This window comes from Trachypithecus francoisi, unplaced genomic scaffold, assembly GCF_009764315.1.
Source record: "Trachypithecus francoisi isolate TF-2019V2 unplaced genomic scaffold, Tfra_2.0 Contig01440, whole genome shotgun sequence".
NCBI lineage: Eukaryota > Metazoa > Chordata > Mammalia > Primates > Cercopithecidae > Trachypithecus > Trachypithecus francoisi.
In genome coordinates, this window is record NW_022681431.1 from 18,302,245 (window position 1) to 18,316,430 (window position 14,186).

A 14,186-nucleotide genomic window follows, 5' to 3' on the forward strand; every position below is an offset into this window, starting at 1 on the left:
TCTAAAGATAGTTTTGGTTGTCACACGGCAGGGAAGCTAAGCTACTGGTATCTAAACAAGCCAAGAATGCTGATCAATGTACTATAAGGCACAGGACCACTCCTCACACCAAAAAAAAAATTACTCAACCCCAAATGTTAACACTGCCAAGGTCGAAAGCCCTACTTAAACCCCACCATCCTTCTTAAGAGGGACACAGATCAGTGAAAAATACCAGTTTATAAAAGTAAGCTGAGCCTACAAACCCAATTCTGTTTAACATATACATACAAAGTATTTTTGGCAGTCTTTCAATACGCTTTTCTAAGAATACACAATGTACAGAGAATACAGCATTATTTACCTTGATAAATCATAGAAGAAATGTACTTTGTATTTTCAGCACTTTATGAAGAATTCTTTACCACTTAAGGAAGAGACCAGTTATGAAATCTAAGTTGCCAATACATCATAACTATATTAGCCCATCGGTGGCTATCATCTTCATGGTGACTCTACAATAGAAAGGTATACAGCTGTTTCACTTCTATTCCATTTACATTCTAGGATAACTACCTGAGCATTTATACATTTTTGAATTTTTTTTTTAGACAGAGCCTTGCTCTGTTGTCCAGGCTAGACGGCACAATCTAGGCTCACTACAACCTCCACCTCCCAGGTTCAAGTGATTCTTGTGTCTCAGCCTCCCGAGCAGCTGGGATTACAGACACACGCCAGCATGTCTGGTTAATGTCTGTACTTTTAGTAGAGACAGGGTTTTACCATGTTGACCAGGCTGGTCTCGAACTCTTGATCTCAAGTGATCGCCTAAGGCAGGCCCCACAAAGTGCTGTGATTACAGTCATGGGACACGGCACCTGGCTGAAATAAATTTTTAAACCATAAAAAATATACTTTAAAGCATTAAAAAAATTTAATTTATTCTTTACATTACACTTAGGGTTATTACACTGACTTTTTAAAAAAGTATATGTATCAGTAGGTTATATTATCTATGAACTTAATTTCACAAGAGCAAAGATGATGTTACAAATCATTTGTTATAAAAAGTGTTCACTGACTTTGAGAGGCCAAGGAGAGCAGATTACCTGACGTTGGGAGTTTGAGTCCAGCCTGACCAACATGGAGAAACCCCGTCTCTACTAAAAATACAAAATTAGCCTGGCATGGTGGCATGCCTGTAATCCCAGCTACTCGGGAGGCTGAGGCGGGAGAATCGCTGGTACCCAGGAGGCGGAAGTTGTTGTGAGCCGTGATTGCACCACTGCACTCCAGCCTGGGCAACAAGAGCGAAACTCTGTCTCAAAAAAAAAAAAAAAAAAAAAAAAAAAAAAAAAGGTGGTCACTGAATCTGGGTGAAACAAAAACCACAGTAGGAAAAAAACTAAAGTCCTTCCTACAGTCTTTGTCTTTGCTATTCTATTCCCTCTGCCTGGATACTCGCCTTACAGTCCCACATGGGGACACTATTCTGACCCCTGGCAAAGCTAGCTCCACCTCATTTTTCCTGTTTTGGCTCACTTCACCTTTTTTCAGAGGTTGTATCTGAACTTCACCACCCTCACCTTACCACAGAGTTCATTTATTTTCTTCCTAGCATTTCATACAATCTGCAATATTTTCAAATTTTGTATACTGTCCCCTTTCCGAATGGATTTTCAAATTTTGTATTATTGTCCCCCTTCAGAATGGAAGCTTTAAAAAGATAGGGACTGGTCTATCTTACCCCTATATTTAGCAAAATGACTAGGGCACTTAGCAGGAGATCATTAAATATTTCTCGAATAAACAGGCTCACGAATAAACATTAATAAACTGTAACAAAAATCCCAGAAATTGCCAACAAGGGAATAAAAAGACAACAGAGAATAAGAGAATGAAAGTAAATTATATCATTTCCAAGTAAATGATGGGGAGATTACAAAATATAACAAAGACAGTAAATGAAAAATGACAGCTGATTCAAAAGTTAAGGCCAGTCATTCGCCATCTAGAAAGGAAATACTTAACAACAAAAAAATACAGATAGAAAGTAAAAGATGGGCAAAAATATATCAAATTTTTAAAAAGCCAGAGGTTATGAGAGTCAGATGAGATAAAGCCAGACATCAAGGAAAAGAACATTAAATACAACCAAGGGGGACACTTTATTTTATAATGATTTTGAACACAATTCTTAAATAAACTATGACTGTCAAGAACATTTATAAACTAAAAACTCTGCATGAAAATGTAAAAAGCAGTAACTACAGGAAAAATAAACAAAAACATAAAAGTTGTGAGAGATTCTGATGTTTCCTCCGTCACTGCTTAGATCAAGTAGTCAAAAAATAAGTATGTAGGTAGATGGTGACGATAGATTATATTTTGTTAAAATGAAAACACAACAAATAACAGAGATAAAATAAGTAGTTCACAAAGGAATAAGGAAAGAACAAATACAAAAGTACGCCATAAAGAGAGAAAATAATAGTGAGAAAATTAAGTCCGAGGGCCACACTTTGAAAAACTGCACACTATTAAATTTGAAATTTTAAAATGAATGATTTTGTAAGAAAACACAAATTATCAAAATTGACTCAAAAGATAGAAAACTTAAGGACATAAGCAAATAAAACATTAAGAATGTTGCCAAGAAAGCAACTAGCACCTTTTTAAGGAAACTACTATTCTCATAAGGAATGGGGAGGAAAGGAAGAAAAACTACTTTTCTTTTTATGAACCCAGCATAATAACCATAATCAAAATCTGACAAAGCACACACACACACACAAAGTGAACATACTGAAACAACTGTCCTAAATACATAAAGCCAAAGAAAGGTTATCCTAGGAGTGTAAGGATGGTTAAATATTAAGAAACTTAGCAGTACATTTCACCATATAGTAAATAAGTTAGCAACAACAAAGATCTGAAAAGATGCAAAAATATTTTCTCAATTTACTTCTGCTTTATCTTCCTGCTTTCTATGGCTACTTCATTAAAATAAAAAAATACATAGCCAATGTGTAAGATATATAAAGATATTTGCTTCAGCATTGTTAACGATTTTAAAATCCATTAATCAGGTACACACAGTGGAATACTAACCAGCCATACATCATTATGGAATATCTGTAATGCTGAGAAAGCAAACTAAAAGAACAAACATCAAATTATTTACAGAACTCGTTCCTGATTATGTAAGATTTAACTACCAAGCATATGTTATCACAGGACACGCATCACATATCTGTGATGCATGTTTAATTTCTGTATCACATATGCTGGAGTTTAATATTACTATTTTACTCTACATATTTCTATATTGTTATTGTTTTCTAGGGGGAAAAAGTGAAAATTCTCATTTTGTCCCTATGAGCTATGCAATAAGGAAATAGAAAAGAGTTTAGGCCAACAAAGGCCATATAAAATGACAAATGAAAACAGGGTAATATTAAGGAAGTATAGATAAAAGATACACAAACAGGAAAAAGCAAAGTTAAAACAACGGTATCCACAGAAAGAGCACACAAGGGACAGAAAGTGACAGCTCAGCGTTCAGATTACAAGAACACCTGGGCCTCCCACTGCTAAACACACGATGTAGTCCTAAAATAACCCCGAAGAAATACTACTAAGAAATTCTAGAGCTTCATGTACACTCTTACAGAGCTACTGTAATCTCTTTCCTATCAACCACCCGCCTTCAAGTTAAACATCTGCTTACACAACAGACATGCTATGCTATGCTGCCATCTGCAGAGCAGACTTAACACTAAAATTCCCACTGAGAACATTTAAATATGTTTGTTGAAGGCATCAAAGTAAATGACGGAGAAACTAAAACGTAACTAGTGATACAACTATATTGGGAGAAGAGAGATAGCTATAAGACAGAGAAATGACAGTAAGTCAAACAATGTTTAAAGTTGAAAAAAAAAATCAAGAAACAATAGCATAAGCATATTATTAGCAAATGCAAAAAAACTGAAGAACCCAAAATAAAACTAGTTAAGTAGTTGCCACAAACGAAAGGGACTGCAGCTAGAGAAGGGAAAGGCACATGTGCCTTTTAGTACAGGATCTTACTCTCTATTTGAACTTATAATACTTGTGATAGGTTTTTTAAGTACTGCAAATATTTTTCTTCTTTTTTTTTTTGAGACGGAGTCTTGCTCTGCCACCCAGGCTGGAGTGCAGTGGCCGGATCTCAGCTCACTGCAAGCTCCGCCTCCCGGGTTTACGCCATTCTCCTGCCTCAGCCTCCGGAGTAGCTGGGACTACAGGCGCCCGCCACCTCGCCCGGCTAGTTTTTTGTATTTTTAGTAGAGACGGGGTTTCACCGTGTTAGCCAGGATGGTCTCGATCGCCTGACCTCGTGATCCGCCCATCTCGGCCTCCCAAAGTGCTGGGATTACAGGCTTGAGCCACCGCGCCCGGCCAAATATTTTTCAAAATGAGTTAATTATGCCTAAGAATAAAGGAATTGGTTATTTCTTAGATTTTTTTTTTTTTTTTTTTTGACCTCAGAAATACCTTAAATGGTTCTTAACTTTCTTTTTAAAGGCAGAGTCTCACTCTGTCACCGAGGCTGGAGTGCAATGGCACAATCAGCTCACCGTCACCTCTAACTCCTGAGTTCAAGCTATACTCTTGTCTCAGTCTTGCGAGTAGCTGAGACCACAGGCATATGCCACCAAGCCTGGCTAATTTTTAAGTTTTTTATAGAGATAGGGTCTCCCTTTTTTGCCCAAGCTGGTCTTGAACTCCTGGCCTCAAGCAGTCCTCCCGCCTTGGCCTCTGAAAGTGCTAGAATTAGAGGCATGAGCCACCATGCCCAGCCTTAAATGTTTTTAAAAGCAAGAAATATAAAAATTAGCTTAAAGGCAACATTGCAAGTAATGAAGACTAAAAGCAATATAAAAATTGCCAGGCAGTACTGAAGTCTTTGTTCAACAGGCACCTATCACTACAATGGATAGCATAAGTTCACTAAATACTTGCTTTGTTATATAAAAGAGCTTATTAGAAACAGCAACATCAAAGAACTGGAACATTCTGCACATTTAACATTTATTGTGAACCAATTACATGTAAGGTACTCAATTGGGATTTTCACAAAAATACAATTTCCTAAAACAAGTTCAGGGAAACTAATGCCCTATCTATCAGAACCACAAGCCTGGATATCTATAGCCAGATAACAAAAGGAAAATTTAAGGTCACTGCACAAATCACAAAATCAATTAAATTGATGTTCAATTATTTTCCTGCCATTTTATATAACTTCAAAAGTAATACAAATTTACAGTAAAATACCACATTTGCTAAAATGGCAATTAGCACTTCAATAATAAATTTTCATCACTAAACCCTTGTTTAACTAATGACAAATTGACAAAAAATTAAAACTAAAGTCCAAACATACGTATCATATACTTAGTAAGAGATTCAATATACAGCTTAGCATCCAACTCCACAATTTCCAGAAAGAAAAACATCATCTCCTTCCTTATTCAATTTGATAACTGAAAGATTCATAAGGTAAGAGAATACTATTCACCAATAAAAGTTTATTCTTTTTCCCATCCTGTATCAAGCTTTTGTATCAGGATATGAACTTACATTTGTAAAAGGCTAAAGATAAAGAAATAAACCCATTTGGTACAGCTGAGCTATAAACATTAAGAAATCCTGAACTGCAATTGTAAGTATAATTAACCTAAAATCTTTTAAATCGTGTATTTCAAATTGCATTCTAAGAAAAAATATGTTAGACACAGGGGCTACTGGCTGTGTTCTAAGACATGATAATGCTAAAAAAGCAATATTATAAGATTTAAATTAGAATTATATTATAAACATAAATTTAATCACCCTAAAATTGTAATATATTTGCAAACTAAAGTATAATACTGAAAAGCTCACCTTCATCCACAGAAAACTGACAGCTCTTATCATTGAAGAAAAGTATTTTCTTCTTATCGGGACGACTTACAAATAGTATCTGGTCCCCCAAAGCCTTAAAGAAAGATAAAATAAAGATTTTTCAGTTAACTCCAAATTAACTCACTAAAAAAAAAAAAATTTAAACAATAAAGGACTTTCATTTCCTTAACACACTCAGTGTACCACCATAGGGTCCACTGGATCCAACTTTAGTTTTAGTTTTGAAACGAGACCAAAAGTTTAAGAGACTCAACCCACACTAGAGTGCAGCGGCACAACCACAGCTCACGGCAGCCTCAACCCCCTCAGGCTCAAGCAATCCTCCCACCTCAGCCTCCGGAGTAACTGAGACCACTGGTGCGTTGCCACCAAGTCTGGCTAATGTTTTTAATTTTTTGTAGAGAAAGGGTCTCACTATGTCGCCAGGGCTGGTCTTGAACTCCTGGGTTCAAGCGATCTTCCTACCTCAGCCTCCAAAAGTGCAGGGAATACAGGTGTGAGTCACTGCACCCAGCCCCAATTTTAGTTTCTGAGTTTCTTTCTTGAGCAGTTCAATTTTTAAAAAATTGATATTTCCAGACTTGTATTCTTAGAGGTCTTCCACAGAACAAAAATAAAATGTGTTTCGCTTAAAACAGAAAATTCAATCTTTGTTGCAATTACTATTTGGGTCCATGGGACTCTTTCACTAACCTAAGACACATAATAGAATCTTGGTGTTCTTACTTTTCCTCTATCTTGAGATATGTTGCTACTTACTCATCATTACCCATCAATTATTTCCAATTGTGCTTTTAAAATGCTAAAATAATAAGAAAATAGAAGAATGATTAAATTACCTAAGAATGTGATGCAAGAGTGAAAGACATGGGATGGGCATCCTTCAGTTTTCCTGCTGCATCACCCAAAGGATTACATTACAACTTTTCAAGAAGATATAAAAGATTGGAAGAGTCTTCTTCTTGTCTTTTAACTTTCACTGAGTACACTTGACAAAAAAACTTTGTATTTTCTACCCTTGAGAGCAAAGACAAGGAAACTGACCAAAGACATTTCACAATTATTAGATGAATCAAAATATGAACGCAAAAAGCCAAATAGCAGCACTCTGGACTATCTGGCAAAAATTCATCACAGGAATAAAGTCTCAAGCTATGGAGTCTTTTGATGACAATAACTCAAGTGAATAATCTCAAGCTTAAGAATCAACAAGTGAACAAAAATGCTTCTCAATACAAAATGGAAATGATATTCCCATCCCATTATTCAACAGGAAGATCATCACATAGTATTTTGTGACAAGAATTTTTATCATCTCACTTTGTTAAAAGGATATGTGACAGTATTCTTCTTTTTGATGTGTTTTCCAAAAATTACTTGATACAGAAGTTTGCTGTGTTAAATTCTTACTAAAATCTCTAATAAAGCTGTTTTCATCATCCCATTATTCTTACTTATACAAATTGTCCATAAAATGACTTAAAGTAGTTTAAAAATAATAGTCCACTAGACCCAGGTGATAGAAGGTGATAACTACAGGATGAGCAACCCAAATTCCAAAATCTCAAATCCAAAATCCAAAACTTCTTTAGTGCTGACATGACATGCCAAAGAAATACTTATTGGGGGCCGGGTGCAGTGGCTCACACCTATAATCCCAGCACTTTGGAAGGCCGAGGCAGGAGGATCACTTGAGGTCAGAATTTTTTTTTTTTTTTTGAGACAGAGTCTCGCTCTGTCGCCCAGGCTGGAGTGCAGTGGCTCTCGGCTCACTGCAAGCTCCGCCTCCCGGGTTCATGCTATTCTCCTGTCTCAGCCTCCTAAGTAGCTGGGACTATAGGCACCTGCCACCACCCCCAGCTAATTGTTTGTACTTTTTAGTAGAGACTAGGTTTCACCATGTTAGCCAGGATGGTCTTGATCTCCTGACCTCGTGATCCGCCTGCCTTGGCCTCCCAAAGTGCTAGGATTATAGGCATGAGCCACCGTGCCTGGCCAAAGTCAGGAGTTTTGAGACCAGCCTGGCCAACATGGTGAAACCCTATCTCTACTAAAAATAGAAAAATTAGCTGGACGTGGTGGCAGGTGCCTGGAATCCCAGCTACTTGGGAGGCTGAGACAGAAGACTCTCTTAAACCCAGGAGATAGAGGTTGCAGTGAGCTGAGATCACGCCACTGCACACCAGCCAAGGCAAGAGAGAGACTCCGCCTCAAAAAAAAAAGAAAAAAAAAAGAGAAAGAAAAGAAAAAAGAAACACTCACTGGAGCATTTTGGGTTTCAGATTTTCAGCTTTGGAATGTTTAACTGGTATAATGAAAATATCCCAAAATCTGAAAAAATCCAAAATCCAAAACAGTTCTGGTCCCAAGCACTTCAGAAGAAGGATAGTCAAATTGTACATATGTAAAATAAATGAAAGAACCTGAAGGCATTGCTAAAAAAAATTAAAGACATGAACAAATGAAAAGAATTCTGTGCTCATGTATTAAAAACCTTAATACAGTTACGACGGTAATACTACCCAAAGTTACCTACATATTCAATGTAATCCCTATCAAAATCCCAATGGCATTTTTTGCAGAAATGGAAAAATCCATCCAAAAATTTATATCGAATCTCAAGGGACCTCAAAAAGCCTGAAATGGTTTAGATCTGTGTCCCCATCAAATCTCGTGTCAAACTGTAATCCCCAATGTTGGAGGTGGGGCTTGGTGGGAGGTGACTGGTATGAAGGTGGATTTCCCTCTTGGTGCTGTTCTCCTGATAGTGAGTTCTCATGAGATCTGGTCATGTAAAAGTGTGTGGCACCTTCCCCTCTCTCTCTTGCTCCTGCTCCGGCCATGTAAGATGAGCCTGCTTCCCCTTCACCTTCTGCCATGATTATAAGTTTCCTGAGACCTCCCCATAAGCTGAGTAGACACCAGCATCACGCTTCCTGGAGAGCCTACAGAACTGTGAACCAACTGAATCTCTTTTCTTTACAAATTATCCAGTCTCAAGCATTCCTTTATAGCATTGCAAGAACAGACTAATACATAGCCAAAACAATCTTGAAAAAGAACAAAACTGTTGATCTCACTCTTACTGATTTCAAAATATATTACAAAGCTACATTAATCTGGCCAGGCGCAGTGGCTCACACCTGTAATCCCACCACTTTGGGAGGCTGAAGGTGGGCAGATCACTTGAGGTCAAGAGTTCGAAACCAGCCTGACCAACATGGTGAAACCACATCTCCACTAAAAATACAAAAATTAGCTGGGTGTGGTGGTGTGTCTATAATCCCAGCTACTCAGAAGGCTGAGGCAGGAGTACTGCTTGAACCTGGGAGGCAGAGGTTGCAGTAACCCAAGATTGCATCACCGCGCTCCAGCCTGGGTGACAGAGTGTGACTCTGTCTCAAAAAAAAAAAAAAAAAATTGTAGTGCTGGCATGAAGAAACACATACAGGCAGAATAGAGGGTCCAGAAATAAACTTTCACATATATGGTCAAATGATCTTCCACATGAGTACCAAGACTAACACTATTCAATGGGCAAAGAACGGTTCTCTTCATCAAGACACTGTGAAAACTGGATATCCACATGAAAAGGAATAAAGTTGGACTCTTATACCATATACAAAAATTAACTCTAAATAAAGACCTAAATATAAGACCCAAAACTACTAGAAGAAAACAGAGGAGAAAAGCTTCATGACATTAGATTTGGCAATGATTTAAACATGACACTAAAGGCACAGGCAACAAAATCAAAAACAGACAAACAGGAGTGCAGCAAACTCAAAAACTTTGGCAAATTAAAGTGCACAATCAACAGAGTAAAAAGGCAACTTACAGAATGGGAGAAAATATTTGCAAATCAGGTATCTGGTAAGTGTTTGGACGAACGGAGGCAAGATGGCACACTTCCGGGTTCTTCATCACCAACTTTTCCCCCGCGTGCGCGAAAATGCAGCCAGCGCCCGGGAAGGTGCAGACCAACCGGGCATGCGCCAGGTGACGTCTATCCGAAGAGACCAAGATTTACCTGGTCGCACCTACCGAACGGCCCCCCGACACGCCCGTGCCCCGCCTATTGCCCTCCCACTCCTAGAAAAGCCACTCCCGGCAGACGCGCAGCGCCGACTTCCCAGCCCCCACTCCTGTCGGGACTGCATTAGGAACTCTGCCCGAGAGCTCCACCGAGCGACTCTCTTGGCCTCCTTTGCCGGAGGCCGACAGACCTCTCCCTACCCACCTTCTTCCCTGAAGCTAGGTGACCAAAAATAAATTTGCAGTTTTGCTCCTAGCCTTGCCTACTCGCTGGTTCTTTTGTGCCTGCTCTGGTGGTCTTAGAAAAACAAATCAGTAAGGAATTAATATCCAGAATATATTTTTAAAAACTCCCACAATTCAACAACAAAAAACAACCCAATTCAAAAATAAGCAAAGGACCTGAATATATAGTTCTGCAAAGATGATATACAATAGTCAACAAGCCATGAAGGTGCTCACATCACAAATCACTAGAGAAATGCAAATCAAAACTACAATAACCTATCACTTCATACCTATTGAGATCGCTAGTATCAAAAACAAAAAAAGAAAATAAGAAGTGTTGGCAAGAATGTGGAGATATTGGAACCTTTACGTACTGTTGGTGGGGTCGTAAAATGGTACAACTGTCAGGCCTCTGAACCCAAGCCCAAGCCAAGCCATCGCATCCCCTGTGACTTGCACGCATCCCCTGTGACTTGCACGTATATGCCCAGATGGCCTGAAGTAACTAAAGAATCACAAAAGAGATGAAAATGCCCTGCCCCACCTTGAATGATGACATTTCACCACAAAAGAAGTGAAAATGGCCGGTCCTTGCCTTAAGTGATGACATTACCTTGTGAAAGTCCTTTTCCTGGCTCATCCTGGCTCAAAAAGCTCCCCCACTGAGCACCTTATGACCCCCACTCCTGCCCGCCAGAGAACAACCCCCCTTTGACTATAATTTTCCTTTACCTACCCAAATCCTATAAAATGGCCCCACCTTCATCTCCCTTCGCTGACTCTCTTTTCGGACTCAGCCTGCCTGCACCCCAGGTGATTTAAAAGCTTTATTGCTCATACAAAGCCTGTTTGGTGGTCTCTTCACACGGACGCGCGTGACATTTTGGTGCCGTGACTTGGATCGGGGTCCTCCCTTGGGAGATCAATCCCCTGTCCTCCTGCTCTTTGCTCCGTGAGAAAGATCCACCTATAACCTCGGGTCCTCAGACCCACCAGCCCAAGGAACATCTCACGAACATCTCACCAATACTGAATTGGGTAAGCGGCCTCTTTTTACTCTCTTCTCCAACCTCTCTCACTATCCCTCGACCTCTTTCTCCTTTCAATCTTGGTGCCACCCTTCAATCTCTCCCTTCTCTTAATTTCAATTCCTTTCATTTTCTGGTAGAGACAAAGCAGACACATTTTATCCGTGGACCCAAAATGCCGGCACCAGTCACGGACTGGGGAAGGCAGCCTTCCCTTGGTGTTTAATCATTGCAGGGATGCCTCTCTGATTACTCACCCACGTTTGAGAGGTGTCTGACCACGCTGCAGGGACACCTGCCTCAGTCCTTCACCCTAAGTGGCAAGTCCCGCTTTTCTGGGGGAGGGGCAAGCACCCCACCCCTTCTGTCCCTGTTTCTACCCCTTCTCTGCTTTTCTGGGGGAGAGGCAAGAACCCTGACCTCTTATTTTTGTGCCCCAACCTCTTATTTTTGTGCCCCGACCTCTTTATTTTTCTGCCCCAATCCCTTATTTCCGTGTCCCGACCCCTTTCCCGCTTTTCTGGAGGGCAAGAACCCCTGAACTCCTTCTCTCTGTGTCTCTACTCTCTTTTCTCTGGGCTTGCCTCCTTCACTATGGGCAACCTTCCACCCTCCATTCCTCCTTCTTCTCCCTTAGCCTATGTTCTCAAGGACTTAAAACCTCTTCAACTCACACCTGACCTAAAACCTAAATGCCTTATTTTCTTCTACAATGCCGCTTGACCCCAATACAAACTCGACAGTAGTTCCAAATAGCCAGAAAATGGCACTTTTGATTTTTCCATCCTACAAGATCTAAATAATTCTTGTAAAATAGGCAAACGGTCTGAGGTGCCTGACATCCAGGCATTCTTTTACACATCGGTCCCTCCCTAGTCTCTGTTCCCAATGCAACTCGTCCCAAATCTTCCTTCTTTCCCTCCTGCCTGTCCCCTCAGTCCCAATCCCAAGCGTCGCTGAGTCTTCCTAATCTTCCTTTTCTATAGACCCATCTGACCTCTCCCCTCCTCGACAGGTCGAGCTAGGTCCCAATTTTTCCTCAGCCTCCGCTCCCCCACCTTATAATCCTTTTATCACCTCCCCTCCTCACACCCGGTCTGGCTTACAGTTTTGTTCCGAGACTAGCCCTCCCCTACCTGCCCAGAAATTTCCTCTTAAAAAAGTGGCTAGAGCTAAAGGCGTGGTCAAGGTTAATGCTCCTTTTTCTTTATCCAACCACTCCCAAATCAGTTAGTGTTTAGGTTCTTTTTCATCAAATATGAAAAACCCAGCCCAGTTCATGGCCCATTTAGCAGCAATCCTGAGACGCTTTTCAGCCCTAGACCCTGAAAGGTCAGAAGGCTGTCTTATTCTTAATATGCATTTTATTTTATTACCCAATCTGCTCCCGACATTAAATAAAGCTCCAAAAATTAAATTCTGGCCCTCAAACCCCACAACAGGACTTAAAGAACGTCACCTTCAAGGTGTACAATAATAAGAGTAAAGGCAGCCAAGTAGCAACTTATTTCTGAGATGCAATTCCTTGCCTCCACTGTGAGACAAACCCCAGCCACATCTCCAGCACAGAACTCCAAACACCTAAACCACAGCTGCCAGAGGATCCTCCAGAACATCCTCACCCAGGAGCTTGCTACAAGTACCGGAAATCTGGCCACTGGGCCAAGGAATGCCCGCAGCTCGGGATTCCTCCTAAGCCATGCCCCATTTGTGCCCTAAGCCATGCCCCACTGGAAATCGGACTGTCCAACTCGCCTGGCAGTCACTCCCAGAGCCCCTGGAGCTCTGGCCCAAGGCTGACTCCTGTCCAGACCTTCTCGGCTTAGCGGCTGAAGACTGAAGCTGCCCCATTGCCTCGGAAGCCTCCTGGACCATCCCAGATGCTTTAGGTAACTCTTACGGTGGAGGGTAAGTCTGTCCCCTTCTTAATACGGAGGCTACCCACTCCACATTACCTTCTTTTCAAGGGCCTGTTTCCCTTGCCTCCATACGTGTTGTGGGTATTGACGGCCAGGCTTCTAAACCTCTTAAAATTCCCCAACTCTGGTGCCAACTTGGACAACATTCTTTTATGCATTCCTTTTTAGTTATCCCCACCTGCCCAGTTCCCTTACTAGGCCAAGACATTTTAACTAAATTATCTGCTTCCCTGACTATTCCTAGGCTACAGCCACACCTCATTGCCGCCTTTTCCCCCCGGTTCAAAGCCTCCTTCACATCCTCCCCTCGTAACCCCCCACACCTTAACCCACAAGTATAGGACACCTCTACTCCCTCCTTGACTGATCATGCACCCCTTACCATCTCATTAAAACCTAATCACCCTTACCTGGCTCAACACCAATATCCCATCCCGAAGCACACTTTAAAAGGATTAAAGCCTGTTATCACTCGCCTGCTACAGCATGGCCTTTTAAAGCCTGTAAACTCCCCTTACAATTCCCCCATTTTGCCTGTCCTAAAACCAGACAAGGCTTGCAAGTTAGTTCAGGATCTGAGCCTTATCAACCATATTGCTTTGCCTATCCACCCCGTGGTGCCAAAGCCATATACCCTCCTATCCTCAATACCTCCCTCCACAACCCATTATTCTGTTCTAGATCTCAAACATACTCTCTTTACTATTCCTTTACACCCTTCATCCCAGCCTCTCTTCGCTTTCACTTAGACTGACCCTGACACCCGTCAGGCTCAGCAAATTACCTGGGCTGTACTGCCGCAAGGCTTCATGGGCAGCCCCCATTACTTCAGTCAAGCCCAAATTTCTTTCTCATCTGTTAACCTATCTCAGCATAATTCTCGTAAATACACACTTACTCTCCCTGCTGATCGTGTCCGGCTAATCTCCCAAACCCCAATCCCTTCTACAAAACAATTCCTTTCCTTCCTAGGCATGGTTAGTGTGGACAGAATTCTTACACAAGAGCCAGGACCACGTCCTGTAGCCTTTCTGTCCAAACAACT

The 14,186-nt window shown here is 40.9% G+C and overlaps 1 protein-coding gene across 3 annotated transcripts in view; it reads right to left on the reverse strand.

Annotated features, from left to right (window-relative positions):
- The window catches only part of GTF2E2 (general transcription factor IIE subunit 2), an 88,477-nt gene that overhangs the window by 22,151 nt on the left and 52,140 nt on the right, over window positions 1-14,186 (reverse strand). For 2 of the 3 annotated variants that reach the window (XM_033230138.1, XM_033230149.1), the window contains exon 6: window positions 5,911-6,004. In XM_033230138.1, the coding sequence (XP_033086029.1) occupies window positions 5,911-6,004 (94 nt within the window). Of the gene's footprint in view, window positions 1-380; window positions 495-5,910; window positions 6,005-14,186 lie in introns of those variants that run through there. The other variant, XM_033230159.1, reaches the window with a different exon arrangement.